At 48.4% G+C, this 27058-nt stretch overlaps 1 protein-coding gene across 5 annotated transcripts in view; it reads left to right on the top strand.

Annotated features, from left to right (window-relative positions):
• The window catches only part of cpne2 (copine II), a 464844-nt gene that overhangs the window by 263325 nt on the left and 174461 nt on the right, over positions 1-27058 (top strand). For all 5 annotated transcript variants that reach the window (XM_072518405.1, XM_072518404.1, XM_072518408.1 and 2 more), the window contains one exon: positions 11720-11774. In XM_072518405.1, the coding sequence (XP_072374506.1) occupies positions 11720-11774 (55 nt within the window). The remainder of the gene's footprint in view (positions 1-11719; positions 11775-27058) is intronic.

The following is a 27058-nucleotide window of genomic DNA, read 5'->3' as shown; positions in this document are numbered from 1 at the left end:
ATACTCATGTGAAGCTCCTTGGGGTATTTTTACTTTAGAGTTACCAAGTTTGTTGTTGCTTGGCCAGGCCTGCTCTGCATATTTCTGGCAGGCAGTCACAAAGTGGTTTGTGCCATACGTGCGTGCCATTTTGGAGCTCTAAGGGCACTTGGAATGTCCAAACAATGTGTGGCAATGAGCCTAGCTTCTCAACCCCACTGTTTAGACTGCAGACATACATTGAATATTTGCAATGTTGAGACCTGGCGTATTATAAGGGCAGCTAAGAGCTTGTGGCTTTTGATAATGTATTTTAAAAACGTGTATAGACTCAGCAGACTGATTCCAGGGTGAGTTTGTTGTATCTGTCGGCAGAGATGGTTTAGAAGCTTGATTGCAATGCAATGCTTTGTTCTGTGACTCTGTGCTGAGTTCTTAAGTGGTTTTAACACATATTGTGTTTCATTAACCTCTGAATTCAACTTCCTTTGTATCTTGCAGCACCTCTTCTTGCTCTAACCAGCATCTGTGAGCATAATATTCTTCACAATTGCATTGTTGATTAGGAACAATACTGAGGGGCTCTCCCTGCTCAGAGCTGAACGCGTGACGAGCTGAACTATTGCAACCACAGTGATCATGGGTTTGATCGCCAGCTTGTGCTGAAGTAACGGATCTCAGGCAAGGAAGGTGCAATCAATGTCAGAGTTTCTGGGTGGGGGAGGTGAGAATCGAAAAGCTGCTTCTGATTGCGCACAGGTGACTCCTGCTGAAAGTAAACCCGCATGCAAATGTCTGGTGATGGCACTGTAAAACACGGCTGTACATACTTGAGCTCACATCTGAGTGAAAGGCTTGGGTGATGATACTTAGCCAACAAAGAGGGCACAAGGTAAGTGTTGTTAGAGGAAATTGGCTAGGGACGGAAGAGAAAGTGCAGCAGTACACATGAATAATTGAGGTTAGAAGATCCCCCGCCTCCGACCAACACCCTCCTGCATTTGAAGCACGGACTCATACAGGCCTATTCCATGGTAGCAGCCATCCTTCAGTAGCTTTGCACGTCATCCTGAAACCTTACATAATATGTACCCATGGTCTGTTCACTCATGGAATGCATCACAGATATGTCCGAGATCAAGACCATGAACCTTGGGTAACTTGTCTAAGGCATGTTTTCTCTCACTTCTCTCATTTTCACCGAAAAACATTGATTACACATGAATCTGTGCTCCCGCTGTTGTCAGTAAGAAAATAAAGATCCCACATGAGCCCCTTAGGGGATGAACTTGTCATACATTGAGGAATTATTTATACGTGCACTTACAATGCCAGGGTATTCAAAGCTATGGGCCAAGTGATGGAAAATGGGATTAGAATACTTAGATGATTGTTTTTGACTGGCACAGATGCAGTGGGCCGAAGGGCCTTTTCTGTGCTGTGGACATCTGTAACTCTATAACCATTTGTAAATCACTCATCTGATGAATTGAAAAAAATAGCCTTTTGCCCTGATATGAATGGGGAGGGATGGACAGGGAGACCAATTTTGCAACCAGGGAAACTCAGAAGAATGCTGCATTTAACGGCAGGTTGTATTTGACATTTTTGGACTCCATTTCCCAGCTGGAACCAGAGAGATTGAAGGCCGGCTGGCTGCTGGGTGAGCATCTCTTCATCACCAAGTGAGAGCCAGGGAATGGACTGGAGGGAAGTGGGTGAAAGAGGTTATAGGATTGGGGAGGACATCGATGGGGAAGAGGTGTGGATTGGAGACAGGGGGCACGATCCAATCTCCACACTCGCCGTAAAAGCTGCTCGCTGTGGCGCAGCGTGGCCAATGAAAGCCGGGAGTCCCAGCTCCCGGGATCTACCCGGCTCGCCACGTTTTGTGAGATCCAGCGCAACCTCGCGAGACATAGTGATGTAAATCCCGCCCATTGTAGACGGGATCACTTTTTTAGCAAATCTGCATATTAGAACAAGACAGCTAGTTTGACTTGGATTATGAGGAGAGGTTGAGTAGACTAGGACTGTACTCATTGGACTTTAGAAGGATGCGGGGGGAACTTATAGAAATATATAACATTATGAAGGGAATAGATAGGATATGTGCGGGGAGGTTGTTTCCACTGGTGGGTGAAAGGAGAACTAGGGGGCATAGCCTCAAAATAAGGGGAAGATTCATTTAGGACTGAGCTGAGGAGGAACGTCTTCACCCAAAGGGTTGTGAATCTATGGAATTCCCTGCCCAGTGAAGCAGTTGAGGGTCCTTCATTAAATGTTTTCAAGATAAAGATAGATAGTTTTTTGAAGAATAAAGGGTTATGGTGTTCGGGCGGGAAAATGGAGCTCATTGAATGGCGGAGCAGGCTCGAAGGGCCAGGTGGCTTACTCCTGCCCCTAGTTCTTACGTTCTTATGAACTATTAAAGAGCCTTTCTGCTATAGGAGCTGTTCAACAATTGATCCTACCTTTTCCACCTTCAAATTCAGACCTCTTGCCACATCGTTGGGGCAGCTCCAACACCATTGCTCCTTTTTGTTCCAATCATTAGCTCATGATGTTGCATTGGACTTTGAAATGAAATGAAATGAAAATGAAATTTGCTTATTGTCACGAGTAGGCTTCAATGAAGTTACTGTGAAAAGCCCCTAGTCGCCACATTCCGGCGCCTGTTCGGGGAGGCTGGTACGGGAATTGAACCGTGCTGCTGGCCTGCCTTGGTCTGCTTTAAAAGCCAGCGATTTAGCCCAGTGAGCTAATCTGGGTACTCTGGCAGTGCCATCTCGATACCCTGGAAGTGCCACCTGGGTGCCAGCCTGGTGCTGCAAAGGTGCCAGGTGGCACTGCCAGCTGGTATGGGCACTGCCAGGGTGCCAGATGGCACTGCCGAGGTGCCAATCTGGCACTGCCGAGGTGCCAATCTGGCATTTTTTTGTATGCATGATCGGGCTGTGGGTGTCCTGCTTGGGTGCTCGGTGGGGGTGCAGAGGTGGGGGGACTGTGGACCCTTCCATAGTGCGTTCGGGCTGGGGCAAGAGGCCGGGGATCGCTTTGGGGGCCTCGGAGATCGGGAGACCATTTTTAAATGGTGTATTGATCTCTCGTTACACTGGAAGGTTTCGGCGAGCAGAGATCCCCACTGTATGAAACAAGGCTGTGCGCAGCCTCGGCCGCGTGTTCCCCATTCAGGCCCCCCGAGTCGGGTTGAATAGCCATGTGTTTATCTGCACTGCGAGCGCCGGGAAACACGCGGCTAAACGTGCTCACTAGGGGACTTTGTTCCCTTTGGGAAAATCACGCCCAGGGGTTTGAGGATAACGTTGATGGAAGAACCAGAGCGATGACGGAGGAGAGGAAACAATCGTGGTGGGGAGAGGAGCGGAAAGAGTGGTGAAGATCTTACAGCAGGCAGTCATCAAATTGTGGTGAGGGTTTTTCTGATCACTGAGTTTGCTTGCTGGGTCAGATTAAACCTGCCTGACCCACAAGTGGTGCTCACCTCCCTTTAGATGCTGGGATTCATGAAACCTGGGAAACCCGGATTTTAAACTGGATCAGAAAAATAATTCTCAGACCTGCAGCTTTATTAATTTAATTGAACCACCTAACACCTGGGAGAGGATTCATGGCCTATCACTCCCTCATACTCAGCCCCAAGGCTGTTCAAATCTGAAAGTGGAAGGGTCCAAGGAGGATTGGATTTGGGTTAACATTTTCTTTATATTTTATATAGTCATCATTCAACCGACGCCCACCTTATTCTGAGGGGTGTGGGGAGTTTAAAATGTACCCTGAATTTCTCACAGGCTGAAGGAAAAGGCTGCCATGTTTTCTGCAGTACAAAGGTGACTACACTTCAAAGGTTTTTCATTGGCTCTAAAATGTTTTGGAGCACCCTGCAGATGTGAAAGGTGCTATATAAATGCAAGTATTTATTTCTTTAATGGCTGTGAAGAAAATCACTTGGATTTTCTGCTCAAGTCCTGCTAAATCTGGACAAGTGAGCCCAAAGGCCTGTTTTCATGGTGTAATTTCTAGGCAATTGCATAGCTAATTACACTATTTGTCCTGTGTGGTAGTCACGACTGTTGTATATATCACATACGAGATGTAATACGGTAAGGCTCCTGTACTACAGGTACGGGGGTAGATCCCTGCCTGCTGGCTCCGCCCAGTAGGCGGAGTATAAATGTGTGTGCTCACCGAGCTGCAGCCATTTCGGCAGCAGCTGCAGGAGGCTACACATCTCTGCTTAATAAAGCCTCGATTACTCTCTACTCTCGTCTCGTCGTAATTGATAGTGCATCAATTTATTAAGCAGAGATTTTACAACGATGGACCTCCGCATCAAGCCTGATCGCCTGCAGCTGCACCCTCAAGCAGACAACGCCAAGTCGGCCTTCGCACATTGGCTAGCTTGCTTTGAAGCCTACATCAGATCTGCGACAGAACCACCCTCAGAGGCACAGAAGCTCCAGATCCTGTATACGCGGCTGAGCTAGATATCTTCCCCCTCATCCGGGACGCGCCATCCTACGCTGAGGCCATGGCGCTACTGAAGGAGAACTACACTCAGCAGACCAACAAGCTCTACGCCAGGCACCTCCTGTCCACGCGGCATCAACTCCCCGGTGAGTCTATGGAAGATTTCTGGCGTGCCCTGCGCCCTGGCGAGGGACTGCGATGGCCAGGCCGTTTCGGCCGTTGAACATTCCGAACTCCTAATTAGGGACACTTTTGTTACGGGCATAGGGTCGGCGTACATCCGCCAGCGCCTCTTAGAAGGGGCTACCCTCGACCTCGCGGCGACCAAGAAACTCGCGATCACACTAACGGTCGCCTCCCGTAATGTACAAGCGTACGCCCCCGACCGTACGGCGCCCCCACTCCTGGACATCGTGGACCCCACCAGCGAACACCCCATCGTGGACCCCACCACAACCGCCCCCAGCCAACCCCAAGCCTGCGCCGCGCGGCATTCAGCCAACCCCAGGGGACCGAAGTGCTACTTCTGCGGACAGACGAAGCACCCCCGCTGCCCGGCGCGGAGCGCACTCTGCAAGGCCTGCGGGAACAAAGGACATTTCGCTGCTGTGTACCAGGCCCGCTCGATCGCCGCTGTAACCAGGCCCATTGTTCCTGCACCCCCAACGTGCTACCCGTGGGCGCCGCCATATTCGCCCCCGCAACCCATGTGCAGCCTGTGGGCGCCGCCATCTTCCTTGCCTCAGACCACGTGCGGCCCGTGGGCACCGCCATCCTGCTTGCCTCAGGACACGTGCGGCCCGTGGGCGCCGCCATCTTCCCCCCATCAGGCTTTGTGCGCCCCATGGGTGCCGCCAAATTTAACGCCGCCCGGCACGTGTGCCCCGTGGGCACCGCCATCTTCCCCACCTGCTCGTCGGGCACCTCATCGGGACTGCCGACCAGCCAGGGGCATTCCAACACCAGCTACAGCTCACATCCATCACGATCGACCAGTCCCGGCCACACAACCTCGCAACCACGTCGACGACAGTAAAGGTCGATGGGCACATGACATCATGCCTTCAACTCCGCAAGCACGTGCGGCTCCACAAGGTGGATCCGTTGGTCGAGAGGGTACAGCTACTCCATGCAAACCCGCAGTACGCCTACGTGGCGTACCCCGACGGCCGTCAAGACACAGTCTCCCTCAGGGACCTAGCACCAGCTGGTCCCGTCCCCCCCCGTGCCCCGGCGCCGCCCTTCCACCCCCCAGCACATCTCACCACAGCCCCTGTTCCAGGATGATCCGTCTTCCCCTTGGTCCCACCCGGGGATGAAGATGAGGTCTACACGCTCCCAGAGTCATCGTCGACCGAGCTGACGCCTGCATCGCCACCGGGACTGCGGCGCTCACAACGGAGGACCAAGGCACCCGATCGGCTGAATTTGTGAACTTTCCCCAAAATGTTAACCTTAAAATGCATGTAAATAGTTTTCTACCACCCCCGCTGGACTCTTTTTTAACAGGGGGTGAATGTGGTAGTCACCACTGTTGTATATATCACATACGAGATGTAATACCGTAAGGCTCCTGTACTACAGGTACGTGGGTAGATCACTGCCTGCTGGCTCCGCCCAGTAGGCGGAGTATAAATGTGTGTGCTCACCGAGCTGCAACCATGTCAGCAGCAGCTGCAGGAGGCTACACATCTCTGCTTAATAAAGCCTCGATTACTCTCTACTCTCATCTCGTCGTAATTGATAGTGCATCACCCTGCCAGCCACAAATTACATCACAATGGCATTAATGTTGTGGGGCAACGTCAACTGTCTTTGTCTTCCATCTTTGTAATAACTGTGGCTCACCAGCTACATATGAAATAACTAACGTTTTTTCACACATACTGGGCTGGATTCTCCGCAGCCCGCGCCGAAATCACATTTGGCGAGGAGGCGGAGAATTGAAGTTCCCGACTGAATCGGGCCGGGCGCCGCTCCGGCGATTCTCCGGTCCCTGGAGAATCGCTCATCTGCAAAATATGCCGCACGGCTGGGGTGCCACTGCCAGAGACCTTCCCAAGATACTCCGCTCCCGACCGGCCGGGTTCCCGACGGCGTGGAACTAATGTGTTACGGCCAGTCGGGACTCTCGCACAGCAGCTGCGGACTCAGCCCTGGTGAGGGACGGGGTGATCAAACACCGGGGGTGGGCCTTACGGGCGGCCGGGGCAGCGATCGGGCCGGTCCAATTCAGTGGCGCGCGGCCGATCGGGGGGGCCTAAATTGTGCGTGTTGGTCCGAGTCCACCATCGCGCTCAACGTGGCCACTGGAGGTGAGTGAATTGGCCTTTATTTTTTGCAGGAAACTGGGGAGTGAAACGCCAGCGTTTTTACGCCGATGTGGGGACATAGCCCCATTTTGGGAGAACTGTCTTTCAGAGTCTTGCACCTTTGTGGCTGCCAGTCAACATAAGGAATAGATCTGAGGCAAAAGCCCTCGCTTGCTAGGGTGAACCCCCACCCTAGTTGGCTTGGTGCCACATTGATTTGCACTGCTGCCTCACAGCTCCAGGGACCCTGGCTCAATTCCAGCCTCAGGTGACTGTCTGTGCGGAGTTTGCACTTTCTCCCCGTGTCTGCGTGGGTTTCCTCTGGGTGCTCCAGTTTCCTCCCACAGTCCAAAGATGTGCAGGTTAGGTGGATTAGCCATACTAAAGTGCCCTTAGTGTCCACACGTTGAGGTGGGGTTACTGGGTTACGCGGTTAGGGTGGAGGCGTGGGCTGATGTTGTGTGCTCGTTCCAAGGGCGGTGCAGACTCAATAGGCCGAATGGCCTCCTTCTGCAATGTAAATTCTATGATTCTCGTCCCCTAATTAGTTTGACCCTACCGGCCGATCATCCCTGAAATGGGCCACACGCCACAAGCACTAAAAAGAATTTCCCTTCAGGGCAGCACGGTGGCGCAGTGGGTAGCCCTGCTGCCTCACGGCACCGAGGTCCCAGGTTCTATCCCGGCTCTGGGTCACTGTCTGTGTGGAGTTTGCACATTCTCCCCGTGTCAGCGTGGGTTTCGCCCCCACAACCCAAAGATGTGCAGGGTAGGTGGATTGGCCACGCTAAATTGCCCCTTAATTGGAAAAAATTAATTGGGTACTCTAAATTTATATTTTAAAAAATAATTTCCCTTCAAAAACCTATTGCCAGGATGGTGAATAGATTCTCTGGGAATTTCCTCGGGGCTTCTGTTGCTGTACCTTCAGGGGGAGTTCGTTGGAAATCCCACTTGCACAAGGGAACAGGGTTTCCAATGAAGGTGCAACAGGAATGGGAGAAGCTCTGAATTAATCCCTGCCAAATATAAATCCTGAGGAGGAGGAGTCAATATTTTCTTTCCATTTAGAGTCTTGAAAAATAAAGACACTCATGGTTCGTTGGCCCCTGGTAGCTACATGACTGTTTCCATAGTAACTGCTGCTCATTTCCTTTTGAGCTTTTGTTCAGTGTTATGAGAACGTGATCAACAAATCTTACTTGTCATTGCTCCATGGCAGCCACTGGGTAATCGCAAAAATATCATGAGGAATAATTTCACAGTAGCGAATCCATTTTACAATTTCAACTGATTCTTCTATAGACACAAGAAGATTACTTTATAACTGCAGTATGTCATGAAGGTCTAACTGGAAGGGGGGGGTTTCAACATGTGCAGCACGAGTAAGAAAGTAGTGAGCCAGCAGGAAGTATATTCAATATAGTAAACTAGCAGAGATTTGCAAAATATTTGCAGTCAAATTACTATCTTTGTTGCAACAGTGCTTCTTTAAATACAGGATGACAATTCAAAAACAGAATCAAAAGTCCAAACTCTGGGCAGCACGGTGGTGCAATGGGTTAGCACTGCTGCCTCATGGCGCTGAGGTCCCAGGTTCGATCCCGGCTCTGGGTCACTGTCCGTGTGGAGTTTGCACATTCTCCCCGTGTCTGCATGAGCATCGCCCCCACAACCCAAAGGTTTTTTTTAAAATTCCAATTAAGGGGCAATTTAGCGTGGCCAATCCACCTACTCTGCACATTTCTGGGTTGTGGAGGCGAAGCCCACGCAGACACGGGGAGAATGTGCAAACTCCACACGGATAGTGACCCAGCGCCGGGATCGAACCTGGGACCTCAGCGCCGTGAGGCAGCTGTGCTAACCACTAGGCCACCGTGCTGCCCACCCCACAACTCAAAGGTGTGCAGGGTAGGTGGATTGGCCACGCTAAATTGCCCCTTAATTGGAAAAAATGAATTGGGTACTCTAAATTTATGGGAAAAAAAGTCCTCACTCAGGAAAAAGCTGTTCATATGTAAAAATAGGCCTCCTGCAAACAAGTCTGGCCTTGTGACTTTTTTAAAGTCAAAGTATACGAAGGTCTAATTGGGATCTCTTTTCTCCTGAGTTTTACATTTACGGACTCCAATATTCCAGGAATAATTCTTTCTATAGGAATAAAAACTGCCTGTTATAATTTCAGCATCCACTAATGAAGAAAATAGTTCCATAACTGATAAACTCATTGATGGGACAGAGAATCAGGCGTTGGGGCAAAATTGGGATTGATGCCGGGCGCCGAACGTGATGCTCCAACCCCTGGGATCGACTGCCACACTGCGTGCCAGTGGGAGCATGTAAATTAATACAAATAGGTCTTAATAACAGGGGTCCCGATGTGGGGTCCCTTTCGTCATGGGGACCCTAGGGAGGGTCTTCCTATAACAAGGGTCCCTGTGGGGGGCGTCCCCCTAATACAGGGTTCCCTGTGGAGGTCGCCCTATTACAGGAGTCCTTTGGGTGGGGTCTCTCTATTACAGGCGTTCCTGGGGGCCTCCCTATAACAGGAACCCTGTGGGGAGGCCTAATACAGAGGTCTCTGTAGGGGTCTCCCTACTACAGGGGATCCTTGGGAGGGTTTCCCCTATTATAGGGGCCCCTGGTGGGGTCCCTCTATTACAGAAGTTCCTGGGGAGTCTTCCTATTACTGGGATTCCTGGCGGGGGTCGCCCTACTACAGGGGTTCCTGGGGGGATCCCCCTATTACAGGGGTCCCTGGGGGGGGGTGCCCTATTAAAGAGGTCCTTGGGGGGAACTCCCTATTATAGGGACCCCTGGGGTGGGGTCGCCTCTGTACTTGGGGTTGGTGTGGGGTCACCCAGGCGGAGCCTAAAACAGTTGCAATTCACATACAGCAGGAGAACATACGACCAGAAAGTCGGCGGCGCCCCTGTGGGAGGCTAGCAGCCACGCAGCGTAAAGCCCCCGGCTTTACCTGCGGATACGGCTGGAGAATGGCTGGGTCCGTGGTCACGCGTGCACACAGCGGCGGCCGCACCGTGGAACATGGCGCCGGCCGCTTGCAGACCCACCCTGCCAAAAACTGCCCCCTGTAACCAGCCTTGCCACCGCCGGACCACACCCCACCAGTCCCCCCAGCCCCCACCGAAGTCCCTCCTGCCAGCGGATCGGCTCCCCCCGACTGTGGCAGTGCTGGACTCAGTCCACAGCTGCCACGCGAGGTCCCGAATGGTGTGAGCACATGTCCCACGTTGTCGGGGACTCGGCCCATCGGGGGCGGAGCATCGGTGGAGGGCCTCAGGTGATGTCCTGAGGCTGTCCATACGGTGTGTGGCATACTCCCTGAGTATGCCATTTTTGAGGTGGTGGAGCATCGCTAAACGGCGCGGTCTTCGATTCCGGCATTAATGGGGATTCTCCAGCCGATCGCCGAACGTGGTTTTGGCGATCAGAAAATCCAGCCCATAGTCTCCCAAATGGAGAATCCTGTCCCATGTTTAGGAGTCAGGTCTTGTAGCAACATTAAAATTACTCTTTCCTTGACTTTAACTTTGTGCAGTAGCGTGCCCATTGGAGATAGACTGTAGAAACTCTGGAGGGTATAGACTGTTATCATCGTCTTCATCTATAGAATCAATACTAATTCACTGGACTATTTTGCTTAAAGGTTTTCATTCAAATCCAGTGCATCTTCATTTTTAGCTTTTGAAAAATATGTTGTATTAAAGAATTGTCCCCACCGTTTTGCCACACTTAACCATTCCATTTTCTCATCACCCCGCTCAAGCCATTCCCACCCTATCATGCCATCCCCATCCCATTCCTTCTATTCCTCCCATGCCTACCGCATTCCACTCTTACCATCCCCAGTCCTCCCATCTATCCCATCCCATCTCATTCCTCATGGAAACAAATACCTCCAGTCAAGGTAACTTTGTTGTTCGGCTTCCATAACATCCGCTGTTCTTGTCCTCCACCAGTCCCTCCACCCCATTGCCACAGCCCCCTGCCATCAACCATTGGCAACCACACCTGTGTCATGTGATGCAATCCTCCTCATGCCTTACGTGCCTCCGCATACGCAGGCACTGCCCATCAGTGATGCCCACCAACAGATGCATCCTTAAACAGACCAATCAAAATCGTCTGGTCAGAACAAAAATAACATTTTAATATTATAGATATTACTGATTTTTTTTTTTAAGATTACTGATGCTGATGTTGGCAACAAGCTGTTTGATGCTTTCATGATATTCCTTGGTCAGTTATTAGCGCAGGCATTAACATGTTTATTTTAGTTGGGTGTCAATGGATCGACATTTCCATAAAATAATTGTATTGGTCAATCCTTGGTGTCTATATTAAAATTCTTTCCTGTCAGTAAAACTACAGGAATTTAGCTGTACAGAAAACGTCCATCACAAAAAGGCCCTCCAGTTGTTTGCGTAAGATTGTTCTTTTTAAGTGTAAGGATTGCTAATGTAAGTTAAGAGTTAGAGACATTTTGACTCCTGTTTCGAGTTTTTATCTGCCTGGGCAGCATTTCCTCACATTCAATCGGGATCCAGGAACTATAATTCAACCCTGTGCATATGTTTGCTAAATAGATTTTTCCCCTCACCAAGTCAACCTTTTGTTAAATTGTTTTAGTGGCTGAAAATGTCTGGAAGATAAAGGAGACCAACTGCATTTTTCTGTACGCCTTTTTTGCCCTATTAACGATCGTGTGACATAGATATGAGGCTGTGTCGGAATTTTGTACAACAGCCCTGTTCTACTTTAAAGTTGTTAATTGTTCTGGCAGTTAAAATATTCAATGTGTAGCTGTTCTTCTCAAATAATTGGTGTCAAAAGAACTGTTAGAATTCTTGATTTCATTGAAGGAAGAAACCCACAGCTTTTTTTCTCTCTCTCATCCTTACTTCATGCTACAGTGACAAGATGTTTCCTGCCCTTGGTTTTGGTGCACAGCTACCTCCTGACTGGAAGGTAAGGTTGTCCATTTTTGGCATTAACTTCAATTACAATTATTCAGTCACATTTTATAAATTATTGTAACTGAGTTTCTCTGGGGACTGTTGCGATCCCATATTTTATGGCTTGTGCTGTTGGGAGGGGTGTAAACAAATTTTGCGGGGGAGGAGACGTAGACTGTTTGCAGAATAGGGACACTATGTATCACAGACAAAATAATCAAGTCAGAGGGAATACAGCGGTACTAAGTTTCAGGGGAGTAACACAAGGCTGAATGGCCTCTACTTTAATGCCCGGAGTATTACAGGTAAAACGGATGAGTGGATGGCGAGGGTTGACAAGTGTCACGAAGATATAGTATCCATCACAGAAACGTGGTTGAGGGAGGGGCAGGATTGGCAGCTTAATATCCCGGGGTACAGAAACTTCAGGAGGGACAGGGGAGGGGGCAAAAGAGGGGAGGCATTGCATTATTAGTTAAGGAGTCAATTACTGCAGTAAGGAGAGATGATATCCTAGGGGTGGCATTGAATGAAGCTTTGTGGGTAGAGTTTAGGAATAAAAAAGGGACAGCCACATTGCTAGGTGTTTATTATGGACCCCCAGACAGCCAGTGGTAAATTGAGGAGCAAATATGTGTGCAATTTGCAGAAGTGTGTAAAAACAATAATAGGGTAATTATAGTGGGTGCTTTCAACTTTCCCAACATTAACTGGGATAGTCATTGTGTTAAGGGCTTAGATCAAGCAGAGTCTGTAAAATGTATACAAGAGAACTTTTTAGCTCAACATGTGGAGGGTCTAACAAGGGATGGTGCAGTGCTGGACCTAATTCTGGGGAATGAAGCCAGATAGGTGGTTGATGTGATGGTAGGGGAGCATTTTAGTGATAGCGACCACAGCATGGTTCAATTTAAGTTTGTTATGGACAAGGAAATAGACAAATTGCAGAAAAAGGTCTTGGATTTGGGGAGAGCAGATTATTGTAAAATAAGGCAGGATCTGGCCAAGGTAGATTGGAACAAGTTACTGGTGGGGAGATCTACAGAAGAGCAGTGGGGGTGTTCAAAGAGGAAATGGGGAGGGTACAACATGTTCCCTCTAGGATAATATGAAGAAGTAACAAGCCCAGAGAACTATGGATGACCAGAGATGTTCAGGGTACAATGTGAAGGAAGAGAGGTGTTTAATAAGTAGAAGGGGAACAAATAAACAGAGGCATTAGTGGAGTACAGAAAGTGCAGGACGGAACTTAAGAAAGCAATTAGGAGAGCAAAGAAGGGATATGAGAAATCTCTAGCTGGTAAAAGTAGGGAAAATCCCAAGATATTCTATAAGTATGACAATGGGAAGAGGATGACTAGGGAAAAGGTAGGGCCCATTAGGGACCAAGGGGGGAATCTGTGGGTCGAGCCAGATGACATTGGTAGGGTGTTAAATGAATATTTCACTTCTGTCTTCACCCAAGAGAATGAGGAGGCAGATATGGATCTCAGGGAGAGAGACACTGTGAGGTTATTGATCAAGTTGCCATAGGGAGGGACAAGATATTGGCGGTGTGACAGGCTTAAAAGTGGAGAAATCTCCAGGCCGGGACGAATTGTGTCTCAGGTTGCTGTGGGAGGCGAGGGAGGAGATAGTAGGGGCCCTGATCCAAAGTTTTAATTCTTCTCTGGCCACTGGAGAGGTGCCAGAAGACTGGAAAACTGCAAATGTCATCCCACTATTTATAAAGGCTGTAGGAATAAGCCAGGGAACTACAGGCCAGTGAGTTTCTCATCTGGTTGGAAAACTAACAGACAAAATTCTGAAGACAATAATCTAACTCCACTTGGAGAGGCAAGGTTTCATCAGGAATAGTCAGGCCTGGCTTTGTCAGAGGGATGTCATTCTTAACAAATTTGATTGAATTTTTTGAGCACGTGACTAAGTGATGAGGGTAGTGCAGATGATGTAGTTTAGCAAAGCATTTGACAAGGACCCTGATAGATTTTTAAAAAAATATTTTTAATAAGGTATTTGAAAGTTTTATAATAATAACAATGACATAAACATGGTATAATAAACAATTCCACCCCAATCCCAATCTTCACACACCCCAACCATAAAACAACAATCCAGCCCTTCCCGCCCCCCCCCCCCCCCTTGGAATACTGCATCTGCTGACATTTTAATTTTCCCCACGAAAGTCGCCGAATGGTTGCCACCTCCGGGTGAACCCAACCATTGACCCTCTTAAGGCGAACTTTATCTTCTCGAGACTGAGAAACCCAGCCATGTCACTAACCCAGGTCTCTACACTCGGGGGCTTAGAGTCCCTCCACTTTAACAAGATACGTCTCCGGGCTACCAGGGAAGCAAAGGCTAAGACATCAGCCTCTTTCGCCCCCTAAACTCCCGGCTCTTCCGACACTCCAAAGATCGCTACCTCCGGACTCGGCACCATCCGTGTTTTTAGTACCGTGGACATTGCCTTAGCGAATCCCTGATAGATTATTGATTTATTTGATGCCTTAGGTATTGATTGAATGCATAGCTAGAGAATGGTATTATTAAAAGGCCATGATTGTGGAAAAATAGTCATTGTTTCAGATAATGAATAAACTAATGAACTTTAGAGCCATGTCTACAGAGATTCAGCAACAAATGTGTCAGATAATGAAAAGACTATTGTATTCCAGTGCATGCAGTAACAAGAATGTATCAATTAAGTAGCTACAGCAAGGTTAATGTCTAGCCGTGACTTGAGAATCCCTTCCTCGTAAGGCAGCACTCGTAGACATTAAATTATTCCTTTTATGAAAATAAATTTAGAGTACCCAATTATTTTTTGTTTTGCAATTAAGGGGCAATTTAGCGTGGCCAATCCACCTAACCTGCACATCTTTGGGTTGAGGGGGTGAAACTCACACAGACATGGGGAGAATGTGCACACGGACAGTGACCCAGGGCCAGGATTCGAACCCGGGTCCTCAGCGCCGCAGTCCCAGTGCTATCCACTGCGCCACATGCCAGCCCCACATTGAATTATTCCTGACAGACACCAGTCATTCTTAAGTAATGGCCAATGTTTAATGAGTAAATTGCCCTCTAAGTAACAGGCATCTATTTGAACGAACCAGGAGGTCTCATCTGAGAATTAGAAACCAATGAGAGTAAATGAGGGACTAGTCCATAGATAGGGGTTCCCTTAAGAGCAAGACCTCGTGGCCAAGGTTCATTCTTGAATTCCTGTCTTCTTGAATTTTTGAATCATTTATTTCTTTATTCTTTTCTTATGCTTTTATGTTCAATGCTTTTCGCTATGTTCTGACCAGTTTATGTATGATTTGGTCTAAGTTTTGATTTAGTTCTTATGCAAGTGTGTGAAAATGAATAATTCGCAATAAAGTTGTATTTTGGACACCTCCAATCAACTGGAAAATTAACTCTTATTAGAGGATAGGATAAGGGATCCTACAGTCTCACATGGGAGACTTATGAAGAAGGCAAATGCACATGGGATCCAGGGTAACTTGATAAGGTGGATTCAAACCTGGCTGAGTTGTAGGAAACGGGGGGGGGGGGGGGGGGGGCGATGACAGACGGCTGTTTTAGTGACTGGAAGCCAGTGTCCAGTGGTGTACCACAGGGATACGTGCTGGTCCCCTATTATTCGCCATTTATAGAAATGACTTAGATGACTATGTGGGGGGTAGGATCAGTAAGTTTGTGGATGACACGAAGATAGGCCGGCTGGTTAACAGAGAGGCTAAACGTCTTGGGTTACAGGAATATATAGATGGGATGGTCAAATGGGCAGAAAAGTGGCAAATGGAATTTAATCCTGAATAGTGTGAGGTGTTATACTTTGGAAGAGCAATTTGACAAGGAAATATTCAATGAATGGCACCACACTGGGAAGTCCTGAGGAACAAAGAGACCTTGACGTGTTTGTAAATAGATCTCTGAACGGAGAAGGATAGGTTAATAGGGTGGTGAAAAAGGCATTTAGTACACTTGTCTTTATCAATCGTGGCATAGATTACAAAATCAAGGAAGTCATGTTGGAGTTATATAGAACATTGGTTAGGCCACAGCTGGAGTACTGTGTGTAGTTCTGGTCACCACATTATAGGAAGGATGTGATTGCACTGGAACGGGTGCAGAGGCGTTTCACTAGGATGCTGCCTGGGATGGAACATTTAAGTTATGAAGATAGGTTGGATAGACTTGCTTTCGCTGGAGCAGAGAGGACTGAGGGGCGACCTGATCGAGGTGCACAAGATTATGAGGGGCATGGACAGGGTGGATAGGGAACAGCTGTTCCCCTTAGTTGAAGGGTCGGTTATGAGGGGACAGAAGTCCAAGGTGAGGGGTGGGAGGTTCACGGGGGATTTAAGGAAAAACGTTTTTACTCAGAGGGTGGTGACGGTCTGGAACACACTGCCTGGGAGGGTGGTAGTGGCGAGATGCCTCACATCCTTTAAAAAGTACCTGGATGAGCACTTGGCATGTCTTAACATTCGAGGCTATGGGCCAAGTGCTGGCAAAAAGGATTAGGTGGGCAGGTCAGGTGCCTTTCATGCAGCGGTGCAGACTCGATGGGCCGAAGGGCCTTGCTGCACTGTATTTTTTCTGTGAATACTTGAAGGAACCAGTGGTTTTATGAGTTCGCAAGTTGCCTTTCCAACTTTGTCTGCGTGGGTACATGATCCAAATCCCACCCAGATTGATGAGCTGAACGGTTCTTCTTTCAGTCGCCTGCTTGTGACCTATGTTACGATCCCAATTGGTGTTACCACCGGACGGGAAGATTCCAGAATGGAACTCTGGCTCAAAAGATTGTAACATTTACCTTTTTTTGGAAAACATGGAGGAACAATGTCATAGGACTGCTAATTAGCTGTTAATGACAAGAAAAAAATATTTGTTAATTATGATAAGTTTGATTATAATACAATTTACTCCCCCCTTAGGTTCACAAATGTACACTGTTTTCACAGATAACACCCCACTCTGAAACCAAATGGCTGATGCCACTCAACCAATATTCCATAGATTACTTCTCAGAATCCCACAGTTGGCTGTCACATGGGTGTTTCCAAACTCTATTCCCCAAAAGTCACGCTTTAAAATCTTCTTTCAAACAATGCTTTCCATCACCGATTGCATTAAGAATGCACTCCAGGTGGTTCAAACTACCCTGTCAAACAAAGCTTTCGCTCCAGTGTTCTGATGAGGAATCCAGCTCCAGGCTTTCCACCTCTCCTTTCAAGCTTCCTTTGTCTTGAATGCACAAACTCTGAGATCCAGCCACCAATTTCCCCAATTATTTCAAATAATGTCTCACAAACTGTAGTATGATTTCACAAACCTTAGAACTATTTCAGATATCTTTCTGACCTCTCATGAGCCAACTTCTTTTCAGGTTTATATGTGGCTTTACTGAACATTACTCTGCTCTTGTTCCAGGTTCCTCTGTTCCTTTACTTTGCACTTCTTGGAAATATCTCTTCATTTCTCTAGTTTCCTTAACTAGCTCATTTTAAAGTTTCTGGCACTGGTTTTTGTAACCATGACTCCATGGTGTGGCTTTTCTTCTAGCTTCCTATAACCAACAGCTGTGAATTCAGGTAAAACTAAACTCAACAACATTCCTACCCTAAAGGAGCCCCTGGTTACTACTAAATTACTCTTTCCTTCTCCCAGTTGGTTTACTTTTCACGCTGTAATCTTCTCTAAGCGCAATGGAAGCACAGTTTGAACTGACCAAATCCCCACACATCCAAATACATTTGTCCAGCATGAATCTAACTAGAGTTTTACTCCTCTTACACAGGACCATTAAATTAAACCCACATAAATTTCTTATATTTAACAATACAAATATAGCTCATCTAAAACTACCTCTGCTTTCCTGACACCTACATAAACAAAGTTTGGGTACTCACATTACTGGAATCTTGAGCTTTTGTTCGCTGTTTCTTTCTCCATGGCAATGCCTCCGCTAATCAGATTTGACTTGCCAACCAATCAGCACCTTTGTCTCCTGTGTTATAAATTGCTGTAATTGTTTAAAATTTGGTGTCCTTGCGTTCGTCCTGATGAGTGTAAGATGGAAAGCTTCGGCAACATACCTCTCTTCTCAGTCATACTTAAGTTCTGTAACTATCAAGTGACTGTTGGACAAGACCTCAGCATTACAGCCACAATTTTACAATAAGTTGGCAATCTAACTTGCAGAGAATTGGCTGCCTTTCTTAAATTGGGACTAATCAGCACTGTTCAGAAAAAACTATGGAGGGCTTTAAGCTGCGGCTGATCATACAGTACTTGAGCTCAATATTGACAGTGGATTTTCAAAAATAAAAATAAAAAGTCCATTCCCTTGCACAGATACCTCTCAATTTAATAAGTCCAAATGTGGACTTCCGGGTGCGGCAATGACCAGCTAAGTCGCACGTTTCGGCAGCTCCCGGTGGAAAGGACGTTTGGGCTCTTGATAGGAGCCCCAACGGCAATTTTAACGGCTAAAAACACTGTGCGGTAAACCAGAAGGGAATCCCCCCTGGACAAGGATGGAAAAAGGAGAGGAAAGTGGCCGGATTGCGGTGGATCCTCTAGAGCAGCGGCAAGGAAGGCAGGCACAAAGCAAGATGGCGTCGGAAGGAGGAAGTTTAATATGGGGCCCTGACCAACAAGAGTTCCTGCGGCGTTGCGTGGAAGAACTTAAAAAGGAGATGAAGAAGGAGCTGTTGGCCCCGATATTACAGGCGATTGAAGGGCTAAAGGAGGAGCAAAAGACCCAGGAGCAGGAGCTTCGGGTCGTGAAGGCAAAGGCTGCTGAGAATGAGGACGACATACAGGGCCTGGTGGTGAAGACAGAGATGCACGAGGCACAACACAAAAGGTGTGCGGAAAGGCTGGAGGTGCTGGAGAATAATGCGAGGAGGAAGAATTTAAGGATTCTTGGTCTTCCCGAAGGTGCAGAAGGGGCGGACGTGGGGGCATATGTGAGCACGATGCTGCACTCGTTAATGGGATCGGAGGCCCCGACGGGCCCGTTGGAGGTGGAGGGAGCCTATCGAGTTATGGCGCGAAGACCGAGGGCTGGAGAAATTCCTCGAGCCATAGTGGTGAGATTTCTCCGATATAAGGACAGAGAGATGGTCCTCAGATGGGCAAAGAAAACTCGGAGCAGTAGGTGGGAGAACGCGGTGATCCGCGTATATCAAGATTGGAGTGCGGAGGTGGCGAGAAGGAGGGCAAGCTTTAATCGGGCCAAGGCGGTGCTGCACAAAGGAAGGTTAAATTTGGAATGCTGCAGCCGGCAAGACTGTGGGTCACACATCAAGGGAAACACCACTGCTTTGAAACGGCAGAAGAGGCGTGGACATTTATTGTCGAGGAGAAACTGGAATAAGCGGGCTAGAAAAAGAACGTTTGGGACAAAGTGGTGGGGCGAATATGTGGGGTGAAGAGGGGGGGAAAAGGGGGAAGAGATGATTTCCCAAGTTGCTAATCCTGCGACCCTGTAACTTTTCTCTCTTCCCCATGCCGTGGGGGAGGGGGGAGGGAGGATGAGGAGTGGGGGGCGCCGGCCATTGGGGGCGGGGCCAAATGGGAAGCGCGGGCTTTGTTCCCGCGCTATGGTAATCATGGCGGGAACAGGGAAGCAGGAAGGAGGGGGCCTCGCACAGTGTGAGCCGAGGTCACGGGGGGAAGCCGAGGTCGGCCAGAGTTTGCTGACTTCTGGGAGTAACATGGGGGGTGCAATTACGCTAGTGAGGGATCTAGCGGGGGGGTGGGGGGGGGGTTAACTGGGTTGCTGCTGCTGGGGAGAAGGGGGAGCTGGTATGGGGTGGGGTGGTCGGGGCGGGAGGGCGCCGTTGGGGGGAGATACGGCTACGTGGGAACCGGGTGAGGAGCTGGATTGAAAAAGGAGATGGCTAGTCGACAGGGCTGGACAGATCGAGGTCCAGGACCGGAAGGAGGCCGGCTGCAGCTAGGGTGCTTAAGGACTTTATGGAGCAGATGGGAGGAGTAGACCCCTGGAGATTTAGTAGACCTAGGAGTAAGGAGTTTTCGTTTTTCTCCTATGTCCACAAAGTTTATTCACGGATAGACTTTTTTGTTTTGGGAAGGGCACTGATCCCGAAGGTGACGGGGACGGAGTACACGGCTATAGCTATTTCGGATCATGCTCCACATTGGGTGGACTTGGAGATAGGGGAGGAAAAAGAACAGCGTCCACCCTGGAGAATGGACATGGGATTATTGGCAGATGAGGGGGGGTGTTTAAGGGTGAGGGGGTGTATTGAAAGGTACTTGGAACTCAATGATAATGGGGAGGTCCAGGTGGGGGTGGTCTGGGAGGCGCTGAAGGCAGTGGTTAGAGGGGAGCTGATATCTATTAGGGCACATAAAGGAAAGCAGGAGGGTAGGGAAAGGGAGCGGTTGTTGAAAGAACATCTGAGGGTGGACAGACAATATGCGGAGGCACCGGAGGAGGGACTGTACAGGGAAAGGCAAAGGCTACATGTAGAATTTGACTTGTTGACTACGGGTAATGCAGAGGCACAATGGAGGAAGGCACAGGGTGTACAGTACGAATATGGAGAGAAGGCGAGCAGGTTGCTGGCCCACCAACTGAGGAAAAGGGGAGCAGCGAGGGAGATAGGGGGGGGGTGAGAGATGAGGAGGGAGAAATGGAGCGGGGAGCGGAGAGAGTGAATGGAGTGTTCAAGGCATTTTATGAAAGATTATATGAAGCTCAGCCCCCAGATGGGAAGGAGAGAATGATGTGCTTTCTGGATCAGCTGGAATTCCCTAAGGTGGAGGAGCAGGAGGGGGCGGGACTGGGAGCACAGATTGAGATGGAGGAAGTAGTGAAAGGGATTGGGAGCATGCAGGTGGGGAAGGCCCCGGGACCAGACAGATTCCCAGTTGAATTCTATAGGAAATATATGGACGTGCTGGCCCCGCTACTGATGAGAATCTTTAATGAGGCGAGGGAAAGGGGGCAGCTGCCCCCGACTATGTCAGAGGCAACGATATCGCTCCTCCTAAAGAAGGAAAAAGACCCGCTGCAATGCGGTTCCTATAGGCCTATTTCCCTCCTGAATGTGGACGCTAAGATTCTGGCCAAGGTAATGGCAACGAGGATAGAGGATTGTGTCCCAGGGGTGGTTCATGAGGACCAAACTGGGTTTGTGAAGGGGAGACAGCTGAATACAAATATACGGAGGCTGCTAGGGGTAATGATGATGCCCCCACCAGAGGGGGAAGCGGAGATAGTGGTGGCGATGGATGCCGAGAAAGCATTTGATAGAGTGGAGTGGGATTATTTGTGGGAGGTGCTGAGGAGATTTGGCTTTGGAGATGGGTATATCAGATGGGTACAGTTGCTGTGTAGGGCCCCGATGGCGAGCCTGGTCACGAATGGACGGGGGTCTGATTATTTTCGGCTCCATAGAGGGACGAGGCAGGGATGTCCTCTGTCCCCGTTACTGTTTGCACTGGCGATTGAGCCCCTGGCCATAGCATTGAGGGGTTCCAGGAAGTGGAGGGGAGTACTCAGGGGAGGAGAAGAACACCGGGTATCTCTGTATGCGGATGATTTGTTGCTATATGTGGCGGACCCGGCGGAGGGGATGCCAGAGATAATGCGGATACTTGGGGAGTTTGGGGATTTTTCAGGGTATAAATTGAACATGGGGAAAAGTGAGTTGTTTGTGGTGCATCCAGGGGAGCAGAGCAGAGAAATAGAGGATTTACCGTTGAGGAAGGTAACAAGGGGCTTTCGGTACTTGGGGATCCAGATAGCCAAGAATTGGGGTACATTACATAGACTTAATTTGACGCGGTTGGTGGAACAGATGGAGGAGGACTTTAAGAGATGGGACATGGTGTCCCTGTCACTGGCAGGTAGGGTGCAGGCGGTTAAAATGGTGGTCCTCCCGAGTCCTTTTTGTGTTTCAGTGCCTCCCGGTGGTGGTCACGAAGGCTTTTTTCAAAAGAATCGAGAAGAGTATTATGAGTTGTGTGTGGGCCGGGAAGACCCCGAGAGTGAGGAGGGGTTTTTTGCAACGCAGTAGGGACAGGGGGGGGCTGGCACTACCGAGCCTGAGTGAGTACTACTGGGCCGCCAATATTTCAATGGTGTGTAAGTGGATGGGAGAAGAGGAGGGAGCGGCGTGGAAGAGATTGGAGAGGGCGTCCTGCAGGGGACTAGCCTACAAGCTATGGTGACGGCACCATTGCCGTTCTCACCGAAGAAATACACCACAAGCCCGGTGGTGGTGTCTACATTGAAAATTTGGGGGCAGTGGAGACGGCATAGGGGAAGGACGGGAGCCTCGGTGCGGTCCCCGATAAGAAATAACCATAGGTTTGTTCCGGGGAGAATGGATGGGGGATTTGGAGCATGGCAAAGAGCAGGGGTAGCACAATTGAGAGATCTGTTCGTAGATGGGACGTTTGCGAGTCTGGGAGCGCTGACGGAAAAATATGGGTTGCCCCAAGGGAATGCATTTCGGTATATGCAACTGAGAGCTTTTGCGAGGCAACAGGTGAGGGAATTCCCGCAGCTCCCGACGCAGGAGGTGCAGGATAGAGTGATCTCAGAGACATGGGTGGGGGATGGTAAGGTGTCGGACATATATAGGGAAATGAAGGACGAGGGGGAGATCATGGTAGATGAGCTGAAAGGGAAATGGGAAGAAGAGCTGGGTGAGGAGATTGAGGAGGGGCTGTGGGCTGATGCCCTACGTAGGGTAAACTCGTCGTCCTCGTGTGCCAGGCTAAGCCTGATTCAGTTTAAGGTATTACACAGGGCGCATATGACTGGAGCACGGCTCAGTAAATTTTTTGGGATAGAGGATAGGTGTGCGAGATGCTCGAGAAGCCCAGCGAAACACACCCACATGTTCTGGTCATGCCCGGCACTACAGGGGTTTTGGGTGGGGGTGGCAAAGGTGCTTTCGAAGGTGGTGGGGGTCCAGGTCGAACCAAGCTGGGGGTTGGCTATATTTGGGGTTGCAGAAGAGCCGGGAGTGCAGGAGGCGAAAGAGGCTGATGTTTTGGCCTTTGCGTCCCTAGTAGCCCGGCGCAGGATATTGTTAATGTGGAAGGAAGCCAAACCCCCGGGTGTGGAGACCTGGTTAAACGACATGGCAGGGTTTATAAAGTTAAAACGGATTAAGTTCGTACTAAGGGGTTCGGCTCAAGGGTTCGCCAGGCGGTGGCAACCGTTCGTCGACTACCTCACAGAAAGATAGAGGGAATGGAAAAGAAGAAGATAACAGCAGCAACCCAGGGGGAGGGGGGGGGGAGAAGTGGGGAGGAATCGGACCGACTCTCAGGGATGTTATTGTATATGTATAGGCACTCGTTTTAGGTAATGTATATTGGACTGTTAGATTGTATCTTTGGAGAGTATTTATTTTTGAGAAGGCAGTTGCCATTTAGTTTGTTTTTTGTTTCTGTTCATATATTATTTATTTATTTGTTTAAAACTGGCCACTGTTATTTATATTGCTTTATTGTTGTTTAAAAGAAACACTACGTACTGTTATGTTTGGCCAAAACATCTTGAATAAGATATATTTTTAAAAAAATAAGTCCAAATGTTCTCAGAAAAAAAATGAAGACCTTTTTAAATCTGAAATGAAGCACGGTGCAATTGTTGAATGTGTGAATGATTCACGATGTGTTGCATGCTGCCTGCTGTCCCGTTTAAAAAGATTCAACTTTTTCTCACTGTTACAGATCTCATTACTCTTCTTCATGGTCGAAGGCTGGGTTCAATTTCTCACCTACTGACCCTTACTACCTTCTATCAATTGTAGTGAATAGAGCTATTGACCAAGGCGTTCACACACACATTGTGGGAAGGGAAATGAATGCCTTGCGTTTCTGTTCACTATTACTGATAAAGTGAGATCAAAAGACGCTTAATTCAAGCCTGACTACTTCCATTCAAGTGGCAACCAGGCTTCTACATCAGGGGTGTCCAACCTTCATGTGAGGGTACACATTTCAATATTTTTCTCATTCCCTGGGCCGCTGAGCATATTTTGGAAAGGTGAAGCATTAGAAATTTATCTTGCTGTTATCAAAACAACAAAAAGTGTGCATTCTAATGAGCAAGCTTCAAATGAGAAAACTAATTTATTAGCTTTCATTCTCAGCATAATATTGAACACTGATTTAGTGAGATATCTGGCAAATAGCTGCTATGTTAAAGTGGTAGATGATTCCTAAATGACCTGACACTGTTCAAACAACTGCTCATCATCATGCATTTAATTACCTCTTATTTACCCATCCATGCACAACCCAGCAATCTGTTTTCCAAAAATAAACTTTATTCATAAGATTTGTGAAAATGTATTGCAAAACATTTCAACATTACAGAAAGCACCATAAAACTCTACTTGTCTTCATACAGTGTGTTCCAATCTTAGGTGCCTCAATACAATTGTAATTCTTTTCATATGTTAAATTGACATTCCACGTCAAGCATACAGCCTGGGGGCCAAACATTTCAAATTGAAAAATTACACAAAATGCAATAGAATTCAATTTTTCATCATACACCTTGTTCCTCCCTTGAGGTGCCGCAATGCAAATTCAATACTTTTGCATTCTTATTTGATATCAGGCAGACACCCCGGGGACATTCCAAAAATGTTCCAGCCCCTCAGTTCACTATGGCTGAAAGGCCTTCAACAGCAACTTTTTCCCATTGTGCCTCTTCGGTGACTGCCCCAAGCTTTAGTGCACCTCTCAACAAGTAGTCCTGGACTTTGGAATGTGCCGGCCTGCAGCACTCAGCCAAGGACAACTCTTTGCACTGGAAGGTCAATAGGTTTCGGGCACACCAAAGAGCGTCTTTCACCGAGTTGATTATCCTCCAGCTGCACTTGATGTACATCCCTGGGAACAGTGCATATTGGTGGCCTTCTGGGGACAGATCAGATCCAGTCCTCCCAAAAGCATATACTTTGGAATTCCCTCCCTAAAATTCTCTGCTTCTTTTAAGATAGTGGGGTAAATCTGATGATCCCACCCGCCACAGTAATGGTCGTGGGCGGGATGGTTAATTTTTTTAAAATTTAGAGTATCCAATTTTATTTTTCCATTTAAGGGGCAATTTAGCGTGGTCAATCCACCTAACCTGCACATTTTTGGGTTGTGGGGGATGAAACCCACACAAACACGGGGAGAATGTGCAAACTCCACACGGACAGTGACCGGGATGGATAATTTAACAAACCATTAAAATGTCCATTGACCTCGGACAGGAATTTCCGGTCCCAGCAGGCGCGACTGGAAAATCCCGCTCAGTGTATCCAGGTGTTAATCGAAAAAATAAATAAATCCATTGTCAAAAGAACCCAAATGATGATAAATTTCATGGTATAAATATGTTGAAACAGTTCTCCTTTTTAAAAAAAGGTATTTTATTACAAACTCAAACCAAATCCTGTTACAAAGAACGTTCACACATAACATTTAAACATGGATACGAACAGAGACCACCTTGAAATGAAAAATGAAAATGAAAATCGCTTATTGTCACAAGTAGGCTTCAAATGAAGTTACTGTGAAAAGCCCCTAGTCGCCACATTCTGGCGCCTGTTCGGGGAGGCTGGTACGGTCTTGCGCAGTACACGTCCTCCAACCCCCTTAGGGCAAACTTAATCCTCTTCAGGCTCAGAGACTCCTGAACGTCCCCCATCCATGCCGCCACCGCTGATGCTGCTGCCGACTGCCAATTCAGCATAATCCTTCAGCAGGCAACCAAAGAGGCAAAGGCCACCGCATCGGGACCCCCCATCCCCGTCCCTCTGCAGCGCCGGCATTTCCGACACCCTGAATATCACCACCGAGGGCAAGGCGTTACCCCCGTTATCTCCAACAAAACCTTAAACACCACTCCCTCCCCCAAAAACCCCTCCAATATCTCCCACACTTCTCACAGTGATCATCCATCCCCTGGAAAAAAATCACTCATCCGGGCCCGTTTCATATGCATCCTGTTCACCACCTTAAATATAATGTGCTGGATTCTCCATTTCAGCGGTTAATTGCTGGCTCAATCGGAGAATTTGCGGGCATTCTACGACGAAAAAAATCACATAAGCCCCCCCCCGGCCAGCGGCATGGATCCCGGACGAGTGTGGCGGCGCTGGATACAGTTTTCAGCCGCCACGCTGGTTTCCCAACTATTGAGACCGCACGTGTCCCGCGTGGTCGGGAATTCGGCCTATTGGGAGTATCATGGGAGGGCCTGCCGATGATGCGCATGGCACACAACGCGATGACGTGTTGGAGGGGGCGGAGCATGGCTGACTGGTGCCAAACCGGAGCCAGCCCCAATTTGGGCATCGGAGTCAATTCTGCGCCTGATCACCGATTACAATATTGGCGTCGGGCAACGGAGAATCCCGCTCAATGAGTCTCATCCTCGCGTACAGGGAGGTTGCGATCCATATCCCTCATCTTAGCTCAATCCTCAGCTCCCCCTCCCATTAACCCTTAATCCTGTTCACCAGTGCCGTCTCTTTTTTTCCCAGCCATCCATAAATATCCCCAGTCCTCCCTCTTCCTGAATATTCGTAATCAGCAGTTTTTCCAGAAGTGTCGTTCTTTCCGTGCAAAATCTTGCAGCTGTAGATACCGGGACTCACTTCCCTTAGGCAACTCGAATTTCTCTCAAAACTCCGCAAACGCTCCTCTAAATGCAGGTCCGTCACTCATTCTATCCCTTCCATTTGCTACGTCTCATTCATCCCATTCAGCCTCCCGGGCACAAATCTATGGTTCCCACACAACGGGGCCAGCACCGACCCCATCCCAGCTTGAAGTGCTTCCTCAGCTGGTTCCAAATCTTTATCGAAGAGTCTACCACTGGACTATTAGAATATTCCATTGGAACAAAAAGAGGGGGGCCGTTAACATGGCTCTCAGACTCGAGCCCTTATAGGAGTCGTCCTCCACCCGTAGCCGATCCGACCTCACCTTCTCCACATTGGCTGCTGATGCGACCATCAATTCACTCGAGACAGGAGTAGAAATAAACTGTGGCTTTAATCAACTAGAACAGTGCCTGCCTGTGACTGATCTAACACTGAGAGCCGCCTGCAGGTCGACTGCTCTTTATACCTCCCTTCAAGGGGAGGAGCCATGGGTGGAGCCCATACAGGCCCCAACATGTTACCTTATGGTCACTAGACCCTCCTGAAAAAGGCTTTGAGAAAAAATATTGGGAGCGATTGAAAAATAAACAATAACCTGGGCAACACGATCATC

The sequence above is a fragment of the Scyliorhinus torazame genome, chromosome 10 (genome assembly GCF_047496885.1).
Source record: "Scyliorhinus torazame isolate Kashiwa2021f chromosome 10, sScyTor2.1, whole genome shotgun sequence".
Lineage (NCBI taxonomy): Eukaryota > Metazoa > Chordata > Chondrichthyes > Carcharhiniformes > Scyliorhinidae > Scyliorhinus > Scyliorhinus torazame.
The sequence above is the reverse complement of the archived record's forward strand: the minus strand, read 5'-3'. Positions and strand labels throughout refer to the sequence as shown.